At 39.0% G+C, this 17,280-nt stretch overlaps 1 protein-coding gene across 2 annotated transcripts; it reads right to left on the reverse strand.

The window, feature by feature from the left end:
* Positions 1–12,699: 12,699 nt before the first annotated feature.
* LOC118793458 (caspase activity and apoptosis inhibitor 1) lies at positions 12,700–15,540 on the reverse strand. Of its 2 annotated transcripts, none has more exons than XM_036551647.1 (6): positions 15,332–15,540; positions 14,552–14,740; positions 14,210–14,294; positions 13,982–14,051; positions 13,622–13,689; positions 12,700–13,503 (listed from the first exon to the last, which is right to left on the reverse strand). In XM_036551647.1, exons 1-6 carry the CDS (start codon positions 15,425–15,427, stop codon positions 13,022–13,024), a joined length of 990 nt encoding a protein of 329 aa, XP_036407540.1. In that variant the 5' UTR covers positions 15,428–15,540; the 3' UTR covers positions 12,700–13,021. The 2 variants fall into 2 exon arrangements, with proteins under 2 accessions (XP_036407540.1, XP_036407539.1); XM_036551646.1 differs by having other exon boundaries at positions 14,552–14,743.
* Between the last annotated feature and the right edge of the window lie 1,740 nt (positions 15,541–17,280).

Raw genomic sequence — 17,280 nt, forward strand, 5'->3', positions numbered from 1 at the left:
CTATGCCCTTTTGTCTTTGCCCAGACAATACCAACATGCTCACCTTTTCATATGTATGGTTATAATATAATTGACCTTGCAATGTGTGTCTTCGCCTAATTAAGTTTTCTATTGTATCGGTTGTCATTGCTGGCTTTGTTCAAGAATGCATATTGCAGGTCTAATGCATATATTCATCTTATTATCACTCCAAATCTCCCTCAAGCTAAATTCATATCTACCTGATCTAGTCAAACAAACTTTTATTTTCCCATCACAAGTGCCACTTCATTTCAAGTTATAGACAACAGTCAGTTCAACAACAGTGCCTCCATCTCAAATTGAGGCGGGGGGGGGGGGGGGGGGGGGGGGGGGGGTAGGGGGGTTGGGGGGGTAGATGAAGCTTTACCATGTATACATAAGTATATCCTTACAGTTTTTCAAGCTGCTTTGGCATTTTCCATCAAGAATGGTAAGTACAGTGTTTTATCATTATTATCTAGGTATCAGTCCTGGTGTTACATCATTTTTTTTTGACAGTGTCATTTATGTGCTCTGTTCTCTTGGATACATTAATGGCCCATTAATGAAGTGATGGCAAATAATGCTTTTAATGGCAGATATCAGGCAATTTTAAGCATTCAGCTGAAAAATGTCCTCAAAAGGCACAAATCCACCCTTTAACCTGCCAATTTTGTCATCCTGCATGTGCACCAAACACACTTCTACACCACTGCATCCTCTACTGCCTGTTCATTTAATTGGTTGCATTCATGTGGAAGCAGAATTAACATCTATTCAGTGAAGGGGACTGCCTTTTTGCACATCACATGACTAACCTGCTTGATTACATATTGTAATGATGACTATTCTCAGAGGCATGAACGTATAATGCTTCACTGAAGGAAAAACATTTTTATAAACAAACATAACCTTTTATATGAGATATCAGCATACAGTCTTACTGAATACATGGGCAAAGAACTACTCCTAAGACACAAGCCCATAAATCCAACTATTTTCACAAATATTATATTAAATAGACATAAATCTTGTCACTTCAAGCAGGACTGGATTTCAAAATTATGTCTCAGAACATATATTATAGACTCATGTAAAAGCTACAGCATGTATTTAAACACCAGCCACTGCTCAGAAACATGAGTAATAATTTAGTAAAGGTTGGAAAGGGTGACCAAATCTTTGATGAAGGGATTCAAACAATGTGTTTACAGTTGTTTCAGGATGTGTAAATTGTCATAGAAAAGTGCCCATCATTTACAGAGCTCAGTGTTTTGATATTTCATCTGATTACACTGATTTGATATGTGCAAAGTCTTTAATCATGTATGGCTATCTCTTCACATACATTAAAGCATTCCGTTTTACTGCAGCAACAGAGAACGCACTGACCTGCTTGAATAGCGAATACAAATTTTTAACTGTTGCATGTGAAGGCTTTGCCACAAACTGTAAAAATCAAGAGAAATACATTGGAAAACTGCAAGGGGAGATAAATGGAAATAGAAAAGAGCGGACAGAGTAAATTCTCAAACCACAGGGCATATTGCTGAAAGTAATTTCTGTCAGTTTGATTATTTTAGTATTCACTTCACCAATACCCTTGCTGTGGAATATCGAAATGTACATTTTGTACATTCACAAAACATGGATATTTTCTGAAGCATTTCTGATTAAATACTTTGCTTCAGGGCACTAGAGCAGTGTCCCACCATGGGTTTTGAACCAATAACCATTTAATAACACTGCAGCCAATCAATCAATCTTTTCAACTGAATTCCAATACAATGAACATCATGTTTACCAATGCAACACTAAATGCACTGTATGCCATGCAATGATTTGGAAAGCAGAATTCAAGGAGTCAAAATCAGCAGTACTTCTTTTAGTTTAGCTGAAATTTATATCTCATATGGACCGAATTGTTGGCAAAATATGGGGGAAACAACATATGTTGTACTAGGGATTTCTGTTGTGCTCTGCAACAGTGCTATAGTACATTCTAGGTGAAGGTTACTGAATCAGTACGGACATTTCCTATATAACCATGAAATTCCGGCTTTCGCGTTTGTAATGGGAAAAGAGCACGTCCTTTTGCATCGCATTGGTTCGTGCAATCCGTTGTTAGTAATGTAAATCTGGACTTCACAATGACTTTTACTCTGCACATTTTGTGGGTGCAGATAAAATATGTTTAAATATTAACAGTGGAAGCAGGCAACTTACCTTCCAGTGAACAACAGTAGCATATATAGGGTGAGACAACCAATGCACCATACAGGGAGTTATTAACGCACTGATGATCACATCTCAGTCCATGTGTCTTCTGTGCACATTTAAATGAGATTGTTCTTTATGTGTTCGTACGGTATTGCCGTGATGTGGCGAGTTACATGGTTTTAAATGTGTGATGCACAGGAAGGAATTTACCTGTCTGCAAGTTGGTATGCTCCAGTCTGGGGTGAGGTGTGAGGCACAGCGTATTTAAGTTATATTCTTTGCAAGGCCTGGAGGAGTGAGTTGGAGCCTGAGACTGAAGTAAGTCTTGTCTGTGTTAGTGCATTGTGTATCATTTTGAATATATTTCCGTTTTTATATATAATTCTTTCGCATCCACTATGTATATGTGATTCACCTCTGCACCTGTACCCTAATATACCCCAACTATGCACTATATTTTGGAACTCCTATGTTTCTCTGCCACCTTCCTTGGCCGTGTATGTCCCACTGCCTTATCACAGCTACATATATTATCTTGAGACATGCTGGAATAGTTAACCTTCTACTGAACATGGACATGAAAAATGCTTTGAAAGACAATTACTTTGGACAGCATTTATAATGTTCATACTAATGTTCTGAAAAATGAAATTGGCACTGAAGGTATTCTTCAAGGACCATGGTTTACTGCTGAAATCCATCATACAATTATTGTACATACAACAGGCCCATCAAACAACTTCCATTATGCACTGCATATATTTCTAGTCATGGGCAACCACACAGGGTAAGACCACTGGAGACATTTGTACACTGTTTAATTTAGCATCCAAAATAACGTAACCCAGTTACGTTATTCTGCAGTCAGGTGCTAATCCACCCCTGCAGATCATCAGATCAGTTGAATCCTCTCATGTAGTCTGTTGTTTTTTCTTATACTTCTTTGCATAAATTTTCCCCACTGAACTTTGCCCAAAGGAACAGTCAAACTGTTGAAGCACATGACAATGGTAAATGATATGATTTGTTGTCCAACAGCGACTAAAATCTAATTCAATTAATGCTGTGTATATTTGAGAGGGGCGTTTTGCCTGTTATTAAGTACAGTATTTCTGCTTTGGTCTGATAAAAGATACGCTGTCTTAACCTGATGAAAATGAAATGTGCAGGATGAATCATTGCCGAGGCAAACCAATTTATTTAGTCACTCCAAGGTGCTAAGTTATTTATTACTTGTCAGTATGTGCTGTTAGTTCAATTTAATTTCAAGCACAAAAAAAGCATGGCTTGGCAGAGGTGTGCACAGGAAGAAAAATGACACCATGAGAATAGCACACAGGGAGCATTTAGATAACAGATTCTTATGCTGTAAATATGCAGTGTTTTCTGTAAGTGTATCTGAGAAGTATATGTAAAGTTCTGATAATATGTGCAAGACACTGATATTACCAAAGAAAGCACTTTCAACACAGAACCCCCAGAGCACTGATCTCAGAATACCTGTTATTATTATCATTAGTAGTAGTATATTTAAGAATATAAGACATTAATAGTTTATTGGTTTCATTTTTAATTCCCTGAAGGGAAAAACTATTCAAGAATGGTGAAAGGATGAGTTTGGTAATGTCATATTAAATCAGTGATGATAGTCACTAGTATTCTTAATAGTGATGTTTTTCTTTTGGGTTCTTAGTAATGATACCACTCCTTTTGGGATTCACATCTGATAGTGACATTCTTCTTTGGCAGACAAGAAGAGAAAAAAGACAATACTGAAGTGTAAAGACTACTTACAGACATACTTTTAGGGTCTTTGATCAAATGTGGTCTTGTACACACCTGTCATGATGAAGGAACCCATTTGTGCATGTCATTCTTGGTAGTCCTACAGGGCTTCCACATCATTTTTGTACATTTGAATGTGCATTTCACTGTAGTCAGTGACTTTTTCCTCATACGGCTGTATGACTTTCTATCTGCCTTGCGATGATCCAACTTGGTTTGATTTCTGTTTCATTGCTTGGTCATTTTTACTTATTAGGGAAATAAACCATGAATGATCATGAACTGTTTGTTCTCCAAAATATCCCCACATGGGATTATCCCTAAAATTGTACATACATTGCAAGTAAGGAGGTACTTTGTGGTACTAGATGATGCTGTTAGCATTCAGACTATGAAAGTGTCATACACTGAGGAGGAGGGTAAAGCCACAGCAGAATGGAAGGGAGCTGGGTCAGACTTATCTTTGATAACCAGGCACACCTGCCCTCTATTTGTGAGCGTAGCTGTGTCCTCTGCAGTGATTAGCAGGGCAGGGGCACAACTTAAATAGAGGAGTCCAAACGTTAGCATGAAAGAGATTAGTGAGTTTTCGGCTTGTGTCCAACAGCTAAGCAGTGAATTTTTTTTTTCTTTTTTTACCTTGAGGTTGGTGACTGGGTTCTATGTTTTGTCTGATGACAATGTTTGTTTTCTGGTTAGACTGTGTTGGCCAGTTGGGGCTGTGTTGGACAGCTGTTTGGTGGGTTTGGGAATTGCAGTGCGAGGAGAAGTCCTAACTGCATGCAATGGGCTTGCAGCACAGGGAAACCTCTATGTGAGTGTGGTACCTGGAACTGTTTTCTGAGTGTACTGCATGGTGAGCAGATTGTATGTTTATCATAAAGGAGCCATATTCTGGCTGGAAAGAAGGCAGAGCAGCCAGGTGAGGACTGTGGAAAGAAACAAAATTATTGCATAAAACCTATTTAAAGCGTATCTGGTCTGTTGGTGATTTGAGCCAAGGGAGAAGAGTTACTGGCAATACAAGGTGGTGAACTTTGACATGAGTGTATAAATTTTTGATAGAGAAAGTGACATCACCCCAGGACCAGAACAAAAGTGCCATTAGTCCCCTGTCCTAAGGACCTTTCAGAGTTGATCATATCTCATGGTGTATGATGGCAAGGATCATTGTAGTTAAAACCAACAGTGATACATTGCACCACGGATGCAGTGGCTCTGATAATGAGACTGATGGCTATCAGTTGGCTGAGGTTGTCACAGGGGGTCCACATACATTCATACTACAGCAGACATAACCCTCTAAGAATAAATGTCTGTAGTCTACTCTTAAAAAAAGTTTCTGAAGTACTGTTACGTATGGGATATACCATTTTACTTACAAATAAACGTGTGAAATTAAATTTGCAAACATAGAATTTGGGTTTTCAGAACACTTCTTGTTGCTTAAAAATGGGATTCAAATCATTAATAATACTGATACCCCCACGAAACTGATACCTATTGGTTATATTATTACCTTTTTAGTAAAGTACAGATTAGGTGAAAAAGCTATTCAGTTATATAAATAATTCGGGAAAATATGTTTGATTCAATTTCATTTTGAAAGGGATGAGCTGTCTTCCTATAAACAATGAAAATGTATGACTCATTTTGATTTTGGGCTGTGAATGCTACAGTGTCAAATATTGGTTGAAATTGTGTTTGTGCTAGAATAATTGAGTATAAAAAATTACTACTAAAAACTGCAGCTGCAGTACTGCACTGGTTTTTAAGTATTGTATGTAAGCAATATCAGGTTTAAATACTGTGTTCAGAGGGTAACAATGTTCTATTTATAAAAAGGATTTCAAATGGGAATTCATCCATCTGCCCTCTTAAATGTAAATAACTGTTTCGTATGCAAAAGTGGAATGTTTTTTAACAAAAGGAGGCATTTTTCAGGAGTTTAGTTTGGTCCCTGTAAAATAAATATGATGGCCATATATTGTTTTTTTGTACAATAATCCTGAGCGAACACTACGAGTTTGTACTATAAACTCCCCCCCCCCCAAAAAAAAAATAAATAAATAAATAAATAAATACTTTGCCTCATGAGTCCTTCAGCAGAGCTTTCTGGAGAGGAAAAAGGTATAGAGGTAATGTCACCTGCTTCGAAGCATGGCAGGAATCAATGCACGTCAACTCTAGCTTGCAAACTGCATTTGCTTTGACCAAAAACCTCTACCATTTATACTGTTTGACTGTTATTGCTGGCAGTTCACCGTACCAACTTCAAATGCTTCTCTCCCTACAGAAAAGATATTTAAAAATCCCAGATACCGCTTTCAGAGAAAGTGGGTCACAAACAACCAGAGAGGAACTCTTAAGCAACACTGAATAACTACACTGTGAGCCACCCACTTTCGGTTAGAATGTCTTTTTATGTGCCAAACGAATTGGCTCTAAAAATGGAAAGTATCTGATGTTTCATGATGAAGTTTCTGTAAGCACATGTAGAGAAAAATGAATGAGAATGCTAAGGAAGGCTGATTCCTTCACTCTGACAACAAAGACACAAGTGAAAAAAAGAGACCCTGGAAGACACACTGTAGCTAAAGCAGCAGTATCTAAACGTACTACACTGGGCCCATATTCAGTTATGCACAAGGTATTTTACAGATCTCTCTGTCTTACATACTCTTTCCTCCATTTCTCTTCTGATTAAACAACCATGCAGATAATTACCATTATCAAATTCATTATAGCTTTTGGATAAATGAAGTTGAATATCAAAGATTTTAACTTGGTATAATGTGTCAACTGGTTGGTTCTAATTAAATTAATTAGCAGCCTGCAAGTACCCCATTTCCGAGTTTGAGACTACAACAGATTTATTGCCAGTGATTTTAGTGTCTGTGCATCTTGTTGATTGGGCATTATGTACCAGCTTCACAGTGATAAAGAACACTCTGGTTATTTGGTCTGCCTTCCAATCTATTAACAACTCTTTAGCGTGGGCTCTTTCCAAAACTACTTTATGGGAAGTAGTATTTTTACCCCATTTAAAACAGCAATAAATTCAGAAAGACCCCTGCTGTTAAATGCTGGTGAGGAGAATAGTATAATTATTTCTGCATTTACTAAAAAATGCTTCTTTTAAATGCAAATACCCTGGAGGCACTTCTGTGCTTATTCTGCATTTCATTTACGCACAAGGGGGGCTGTTCCACTTTGAATCTGCATGTAATTGCATCCGTCTCATCTATACACTTTACAAGAACAAAGCCAGAAAAAAAAAAACAACAAATTGCACCCAAATACAAAATGCAAGGTGAGAGCATGCTATTCATTCTACTCTCTTGTGAAAAGAGAAAGTACATGAAATTAATGTAAAAGCAATATTAATGGAACAAATCGGTAGGCACTTAACTTGATTTATTGGTGTGGAGTCTTCAACACCTCCATTCCATTTCAGCTGTCTGTCACGTGGAATTCCATAGCTGCAAAGAGCTAACACCTTTATACTGAGAGCAAATTTCAGGAAATTGCAAGAAAAAAAAAAAATCAAACCAAGTAAAACCAAGTAAAATTTTTACGTCATGTATGGTGCCATAGTAACATAAAAAATAATTACTGAAGTTTCCACTGTCATGCCAGAGCAAAGAATGCACATACACAGAATTTTGGATGTCTATTTCATTTTAGATCTCAACCTGTCCATATATAACTACCCATAATAAGCAGAGCTGGAGGCTGCAATATTTTTTTAGTTACAAAACAAACACTGCCGCACAAAAACATGCTAAGAGCTCTAAAACTGACATCAAAGACACGACCCTTATGAAAAAGTAATACGTCACAAAGTAAGGGGGTGTTGAAATATTCATATTATTATTACAATGCACATTTGGCACAAGGTCACTGTTCACATTGTGGTGTATGTAGAATTATTTACACCACAAAAATCCACCTTAAAGAATTGTACGTGAACCTCTGCCGGAAGCTTGTCTGGCACAGGGACTGAGCTGCTCCAAAGCACAATGGCTGAAGGCCTCATATAAGCAGTCCCGCGCTGGGACCGTGGGCTGACGTTTCCTCCCGTTTTTCAGTTTGTCCTTCAGAGCCGGGCAGCTGCACCAGCCTCGCTCCTCCATCAACACATTTACTGCTACATTGACTCTCAGTCCACTCAAGTACCTGCTGTCTGAGCGGCCGCAGTTGGCTGATTGCACCATTAGAGGAACAGCCCATCTGGCTGCCAGGCCTTCATCTCAGCTGTGCCCGCAAACTGCAGGCCCCGCAGAGGGCTGGGAGTTGACAACATGGCAGTATCACTGAGAATAACGTTGAATAACATACCGTTGCTCTGAACACAAGACTTTTCACAGAGCACTGTACCACGTCAATCTGATGCTGAAGTGATATTAAACCTAACCTTTTAATTTGGGCTTTGGGGTGACTGGAATTCATACATCAGGAGTGGAACCGCTGTCTCTTAACATGACTAGACTATGAAGAAGAACAGAAAACCAGCCTGTCTTTATCATATATATTTTCAGAGCAAGGTTAAGCCATTATTTTGTACCCATTTCAAAGCCTGATGTCTGTGTCATGTCCTTTGCCAGTTGACATTAGCCACTACTAAGTACTGATGGAGAAATTAGTATTTCAAATCAGTGATTACATGATTGTAAAATACACAGGTTACATGTTCGGCAATGTCACATGTATATCGCATTGGCTTTTCACAGAGACCTTTTTGGAAAAAAACTACAGCTCTGAAAAAGTCATCCTTAAATTGAGCTGACATCTTTGACTTCTCCGTCAGTTAAAAAAAAATGAAGTTCTACTTCACAATCTCTGAAGATGAGGGGCATCAGACCACACACGTACAGCGTAACGCACTGAATACATGAATTTAATACATAAATTACTATATTGCGTACTGTACCTGTTTTAAAGTGTCAGACAAAATCCCCATCCTCTCTGTGAAACCACAAATCGGCTCTGGTCTGCATGGATTTCTGTGTAAAATTAGACCATGGTAATAAGATACACCCACCTAGGCTCGCTGCGCTGTAAAATGCAAACATGCTGCACCTAGCTGAACTCAATTTCAGCAAACATCTTCTGTTTGCAGAGCCGATGACTAAATGTTTACATGAGGAAAACACCACAGCTTCACCACCTGAGCACACCGAGGCATTGCACATCCTCTGGAGCCACCGGGTTTCCTCAGAGCTGATCACATTGACGGCTGCCTCACTGATAACCATCAATGGTAAGCTAGCTAAATGATAGAATGAAATGCCAGTTATTTGTTGATTCATATTGAATATTATACACTATGCCATGTGCTGCATGCTTCTATGACTGAAACCTGATGTCTGTGGTAAACATTGTGCAAAACATCAGCACCTGACCCTAATGTGTAAACCCTGGCCAATATTAAAACCGAAGGAATATACAGATGTCTCCATTTCTGTCACTCAATTTCTTCAACCAGGGAAGGAAAGTATAAACACCTCAAACACATCTCAGGGCTCAGGTTGCTACCTTGCTGCCGCCTGATCCCTGCATTGCTGATGAATTGCCATGTCAAAGGCCTGAGATATACAGTACTAGGCTGCCACCTGGAGTCCTGCATAGGAAAGACATGTCTGGCTACAGTGTATAGGACAGCATGCGTTTCAGTGGATGTTGTGGTAAACGGTTCTATGTTGATATTTTCAATTCTTTTTGTATCTGCCCTCACATCAGGATGTGTAGTAATTATGCCACTACAGGAAGCAAGAAAACCTAAATCACAGCATGTAGCATGTTGCCAAACCTGAAGCCAACTGCAAAATAATTGCGTTTGGCACTAAAGCACCGAGTTGAACTTAATTTCAGTTAGGGTTTCGCACATTCCCTTAGCCAAAAGCTGATAGTGGGATTGGGAGGTATGAGATCCCTCCTAAATTTTAGGCTAGCACAACATGTGCAAATTTGCAATTTGGAAAGTGCAGCATTTCAACCTTTTCTAAGATCTGCACAGACAAAAAGAGAGCAGTCAAACGTTAATACAGACATCATTCCCAACATTCTCTGCAAGGCAAAAAAAGGTTACATCACAAAAACAACTCATAATTTTTAAACACAACAAATCTTTATATACGCATCATCTGATTGTAACTTTTTTCTCTCCTAATATTTTATTTGTATTTACATGAACTCATGTGGCAACATCCATTCTCACTCAAGTGTTCACTTTAAGCTAAAACAACTTGTTTCATCATCTCAAACCTGAATATGTGTATGACTTTGACCATGGATAAAACAATGATTGCAATGACTGCACATTATAATTTTATACTACATTAATCTCACTATCATCAAATGATCTGTCTCTCTGTCTTTACTGCTCTATGCTAATGTGGCTGTTCCAACTGGCCGAAAGGCATATTCTTATGCCATTAATAGCTTGTTTTGACAGAAATGCATAACTCTAGCAAATTGCCTTTCATTTATATGCATATTATGACAACAGGTGAGAAATTTGTGAAAGGAAAGGGTAGCTGCTCACTCGTACCACACACAGAGAAAGAGAGAGAGAAAGAAATTCAATGACAACATTGAATATGACCACCATATTATCACTGCATCCTCTTACACAACAGAATGAACTAGTTCAGCTACTGAAATAAAGAAGATGATGGCAGTTTCATAGAGCTGTAAGGGCTTCTCCAATCAGCCCACAAGTAATCTGTTCAAGAGGTTAAACTTCAAGTTACGAAGCCACGTTGCTAGCTGCCAGGAGCTGACCTCGTTCATCCCTTAAACTGGACACTTGGTGTAGCCCCTGTATTATTGTTGAACCTGATTTATTGGTCAGGTTATTATTGGTCATCTGATTTTAGGTCTCATCATGCACAACCTGTGGCAACATCCTGGGCCAGCCTTAGGGGTGGTCTGCTGTCTGACATACAGTACCAGTCAAATGATTGGACACACCTGATTGAATGCATGTTTCTCATTATCTTATAGACATTTTGATATAAAGACTTATGTATAACTGCCTGAAATTTAAATGCTTGAATTTATGCTTGAAAAAATATTTTGGCTACTTTGACAAATCTAAAATATAAGATAGTTTTGATTTGTTTAACACTGTTTTGATAACACAAATGGAATTATGCAGTTATTTCATAGTTTTGATGTCTTTACTATTATTCTAAAATGTGGAAAAATAGTAAAAATAAAGAAAAACCCTTCTATGAGTAGGTGTCTAAACCTTTGACTGGTAATGTATGTGCCACTACCTGCCAGGTTTCCCCAGAGTCCTTCACGTTTTATACACCTCAGCCACTGCCGATGCAATGCCTCAAGATGGCTTGACTTCCTTGATGTCATCTGGAGGCTCTGGTGCTTCAAAGTAATCTCCTGAGCCTGCTTGTCCTTTGCACTGACCTCTGACATTGCTGTGCATAGGGAACCAAATTTGATAATATGGGATGATTATAGCAGCCCTTCAAGCAATAAAGAATGGAAATGATGGGGTCCTTTACCCCATTTATAACAGAACCATGGTTACATCCATGATTGTTACAATGAGGGGCTTGAGGAGTAAAAATACTATTGGTGAATACCATGATTTTAGTAGTAGAATGATGAACCAAATAAACTAAATCAGAAATAAAAAGTAAGGAATTCTATTCTACAACAGACCCAGCAAAATCATTTCAGCAGTGACACATCATTTTTAAAAAATCGTCTTTTTACCTGTACATCCAACCAAACTATCATTCTGAACTGTAACATTTAACATATTTTAATCACGTAAGACATTTCTTTGAAAACTTTTAGGTTCTATATGTCCGAAATTCATGGTCAAAGGGGAGGAAGAAAAAAAATGTCATTGTGGATAAGCCATGTTTGTCAAATTCACTGAATCTTTCTACAGTATGAATCTAAAGATGCATGTTAATGCAACGTTTGAGAGAGAGAGAAATATAAAGATAAAGTCTCAGGCAACAAAAATCAAACAAATAAAGCTTAAGTTTGTACCTCTTATTATTATACTGAATATCACTTATGATACGGTGCCAAATTCTGAGATAGTATGGGTGTACTACAGACTCCTCCGACATGCATGCCTTTGCTTGGAAACATGCTGCTGTCTTAGGATTTGCACTGAGAATAAAAACTGCATTTTTAATTGCATTATGTCAATATTTGCCAAAGATGCACTGAATCCCATATTAGTGAATCCTACCCTTAACTCATATTTGCAGAACTGCCCTCCTGGACTTTGTAAATATGTTATCAGTCATTTTACACAAAATATCAGAATCTATGAGAGGACATTACACACGAGATTCAGCTCAATGTTTGAGATCCTGTTTTAAATAATGCACACTGTTGTCTTCACTGAGAGGAGTGAAAAGCGATATATTATATGAAATATGCCAAGAAAACAAATGAGACCACGTTAGTGAATTATTAATGCACATGTGCGATTAAACTGGAGGATTGCATTTGTGTTGCCTCAATACTCCTATGTGAATGCTGTTGTCGAGCCTACTACTCTATAAAATTGGTGATTCCATAATATGGTTACATAAAAGGGAGAAAACGTTAAAGAAACACAAGGAAATAAAACCATATATAATTATATTTTAACAACTCTTGTAATAGTACAATACATACATTTCATCAATGTAAAGACTGCTAACCTGCAATGCCTCTTTTTCATCCTGTCAGTTCAAGCACTCTTAAAAAGAGGACTACAAATTCATACCCACTCAAAAGGATGAACTGAAGGCTGTGTTCATTTAAACGTAAGCAGTCATTTCCAATGCCAAGATAAATTAAAGAATATACAAATTGCATTTACAAGATAGAACACACTCCTCACATTTTCAAAAACTTTTACTGCCCTTCCTGAGTAATGCACACAAATGTCAATTCAATTTCACTGAAAACAACTCTATGAAAATCCAAGGATCAATGCGCATTCAGTCTGAATGCAGTTCCACAGGTGACGATGATGGTGTTACCTATAGGTTTGCTTCTTTACCTCATTGGCCTTCATCAAGGCTTTAATGGCTCTGGCCCTCATCTCCAGCTCCAGAAGCTCCAGCTGCTGGGCAGAAGGCTGGGCCACCACAGGTGCTGGGACTGGCAGAGGTGCTGCGGCTGTGGCCATCCCCACCGCGAGTGCTGGGGGGTCTGGGGCTGCCAGCACCTGAGGCACCGGCAGTTCTTTGGGTTCCTCTGAGCAGGGAGACGGCACTAGGGCCAGGATCTCACAGACACTCTGCTCTATGTCCATTTGCAGCTCTCGTTTGGGGTCCGGGGGTCGTTCCGCTTCACGCTCGGGCACAGCCGAGGCCGACACCGCCACGGGCGCCGACTCCGCCCTGCCGGCGGCCGCCTCCCCCTTCTCAGTCACCTCCTCTTTAGGCCCCTCGATGTCACTGTCATATGTGTCGGCGTTGATGCTCAGCACGTCGCTTTCTTCCCCCGAGGCTCCACCTTCCACACAATCAGAGGAAAGAAAAAAAAATTGTGTTCAATATTACAGAATGCAGGCACAGTGCTTTTAATAACTGCACACAAGTCATGCTGACAGTTTGAATATTATCACTTTTACCTTGCTTGAGATCCTCCACTTCAACATTCTCTTTGAGTGATGAAGTGGAATCAACATTGTTGTCCTGCCTGTAGTGTATATAACAAATGGAAACAGTCATCTTCAGCTGAAAAGTACTTTCAATTGTATTAAATCTGCAAATGCTGGTTTTATATGCTGACACATCCCACTTCATGCTTTCCAGAAAAGTGTATTTTACCTAACATTTAGAGAGGGGGGGAAAAAAAAAAAAAAACCATAGTTCAGTTCAGATTACGACGGGTTTCTGAAACATCTTTCGTTTAAATCAGAGGACATGAGGTTAATAAATGATGGCTTGGCCTATTTCATTGGAAGTGTGAGTAAGAAAGTTCATGTTACTGGCTATCTGTCTTCAGTTTCTTTCTGCTCTCCTCCTCTTCAGCATCTGAGAGCGCTGTCACCTCCTCCCCTTTTTGAAAAAGTCGAATAAAATCATCAAAAATACAAAAACAGAGAAAAAGAGGATACCGACTAACCCAAGTCTCACAGGAAAAAAAAAATACTGATACTGATTACAAGGTTATAAACAGAAATGTGGTATTTGAATGTTTACTGTGCTGTCCTTACCTTCCAGAATCTGAATGAGGTTACTTTGAGAGAGCTGCTCCAGTTGCTCCCAGCACAGACTCTTGATTTCATCGAAGGTACAATTCTGAAAACCAGCAATGCATCTCCCCTTTATTTACTATGTCGTGTATAACTTGACAATTTTAACAAACACTGTAGCTCATACACCTACTTGAATTGTTAATAACTATCAAAAAACTGCATCAACGCTCGGACACATGCCTACTATTAAGTTGACTGGAACATAAAACTCATTATATAGCTATCAGCCAAGCATTCTGTGTCTGCTACTTTATGACCTCACATACAAGTAAAGACGAAATAATTTTACAGAGTGCATACCTTCAGCTCATCGGGCAGCATTTTTTTTAGTTTGTTCTCTCCCAGCACCCGGAAGCATTGCTCCAGCATCTCACGCCTATCTGTGACATAAGCACTGATGGGCTTGAACTGCACAGTTAGGTCTAAACCCCCCTCCTCAATGTCACTTGGTTCATCGAGACCCTGATGGTCAACGTTTTCCTTTGAATCCTGCTGGATGAAGAAAAAAAAGCAAGTTAAGTGACATGAAATGCCGCTTGTTTCAGCTGTGCGTGTATTTCTGTTCGTCCTCAGAGAACAAGGGTTGATATAAGGCACAAGCAAGGTGGCTAATAACTGTATTCAGAGAGAATTCTGAAGAAAAAAAAGGACGGCAGCAAGCTCACGTTGGAATTCTGGAATTGGGAAGAGGCTATAACCTCTGAACACGCAAGCTCTATCTAGCTAGTTAACTACTCGCCCAGGTCATTGCAATCTACCTAGCCAGCGGTTAGGCAGTTTAGGATAGGCAACGGTCAGGCAGCTAAACGGCCCAGCGACCTAACTATTGTCACCTTGTTCATATTTCATGTATAACCATGTTGGTAGCCACAAATTTAATCACCAAGTTCATAGACCTGCTCTCTCGGCTAACTTGGGTTGTTAATAGCTAGCTAGCAAGCAACAATCGCTATAAATTATCTTCAAATAGCTGGCTACTACACAACCAGTCTCCACAACTGACTCCAAATCAATAACTAGCTTGCCACCAACACTGCTGCAACAATTCTAAGATCTAAATTCCTATCCAAGCGTATTTACCTCCACGCTGGACTCTGTGCTTCTCCGTTTTCTTTCCACATGACTTCCGTCCGAATGTTTCCTTTTCTTCTCCTTTGCCGATTTTTTCCCCGGCATGTTGTTGCTGCTATTTACCGAGCTAGCAAGATAGCTAGCTAACTATGTTGTTGTCTAACAATGCTGGCTAACCTACCTGACTCACTGCCGGGACTGTCGCATTTGGATAACGTCATCACATAGGCTGATGGGAAATGGCCCCTTTTATTCGTTCATTTTTTTTTTTTTGATACCACTGATGTAATCTGTTCGGTCAGTGGTTCACAGGCATCGGTTCAGACGAGTGAAACCCCACGGCATGTAGTTGGACTGACATCACCAATCGCGAAAAAATGGGTAAAAAATTGTGTCTGAGATGTGGTTTGTTGTAGAATTGGTTATCACAATGGCAGTAAAACAATTCATCTCATAATATGAGATGAATTGCAATCCCTGCCTATAATGAGCAATACTTTTCACATTTGAACTAAACAACGGATTTCAGCCTTCAGTGAGATTACTGCAGCCAGAACATTTTTGAGGTTAATTGAATATGCAACTTGTCAGCTACGCTACAGCGCTGCAGCGCAAATGTGTAATTCGGTAAGAGTTTCTGTAAACTAGATATCACAGTCACCTGACTTGAATTCCACTGAGACCCTATATGACCAAATTAAGTAGCAATTCCATCTTGTGAGAGCTCTGGATTGCATCAAGTATCTAAAGGGATACAGAATGAAAATCTTGTATGACCGCAAACCAAGGACATGTTTAACCAAGGACTTCACTATGGCTTAAGAGGATATACAGTACAAGACATTCTCCTTAAATGTCTGTATGCATTGTTCAAGTTAGATATATGTAGAGGAATTTACTAAATCAAAAGCAGACAAGATTATGAAGACACCTGAAGAAAAGCTTCATGAACAGGGCAAAGTACCTGTTAAAGATAAAGAAGCTTTTTCTGAGAGAAAGAGTCCTTACTGTGTAGGACAGAGTAGGCACTGCTGAGAAAGAAAGGGTTAGTGATGGACAGCACCTTCATGGATCTTGGACAGAGTGAGGAGAGCATGGTAGTATTTGAAGTATTATGCAAGCAGTTTTAAAATTAAAACGAGGTGTTAGAAATAAGATCATACTGCATATTGTCAGAGGGTAAATAGTTACTCTTTCTATGATTATTGTTTTTCCCCTGTACATTGTAAACAGTAAATTCTTTCTTCAGTGTCAGCAACTCCTAAAAAGATCAACATACCTTTGTCTCCAGTGGCAACTCATCAAGTGCCTTTGAGCAAGTCGCTCAAAAAAAGCTCCTTAACTAACTGAGCCACACAGGAGTCCCATTTTCCTGGTTACAGGTATGGTCATCAATTAACTCTTGGCAAACAAATTGATATTAGATTGCTTACAAACATGATAAACAGCAGTCATGCAATTTAACAACAGAATTTTACAAATACTGAGATGCCATATAAACACAAACATATAAAATCCGCTTTTAGCAATTTGTGAATTCCTTCCACTGCCACAAACTACCACATTTTCCAAAACTTGTCTGTGGATTGTATTGTGCAAGTCATGGCAACTCATTGACACCTGTTTAAGAATAACTTTTGCTCTGGGATACTGTAGTTGGCTTAAAAAAGAAAACTGATGCAAAGACCTTAAAGGCTCACAAAGCAATTTTATTTGAGCGTCTTGTTACGGACGAATTCAGAAGAGGATATTCAAGGGTGCATGCCTCTCCTATGTACCAACTTTGGTATTCACTATTTTTGAACTTCAATTACACACACACACCTTGAAAGCATGCAAGATGAGCAGAAACATTGCACTAAACTTTTTTTTTCCTGAACAAATCTCTTTACTGAAATCCTGGCTTTTACCCCATCCCAAATACATGACCGCAGTTATAGTGGCAAACTGCAGCAGCA

The sequence above is a fragment of the Megalops cyprinoides genome, chromosome 18 (assembly GCF_013368585.1).
Source record: "Megalops cyprinoides isolate fMegCyp1 chromosome 18, fMegCyp1.pri, whole genome shotgun sequence".
Taxonomy (NCBI): domain Eukaryota; kingdom Metazoa; phylum Chordata; class Actinopteri; order Elopiformes; family Megalopidae; genus Megalops; species Megalops cyprinoides.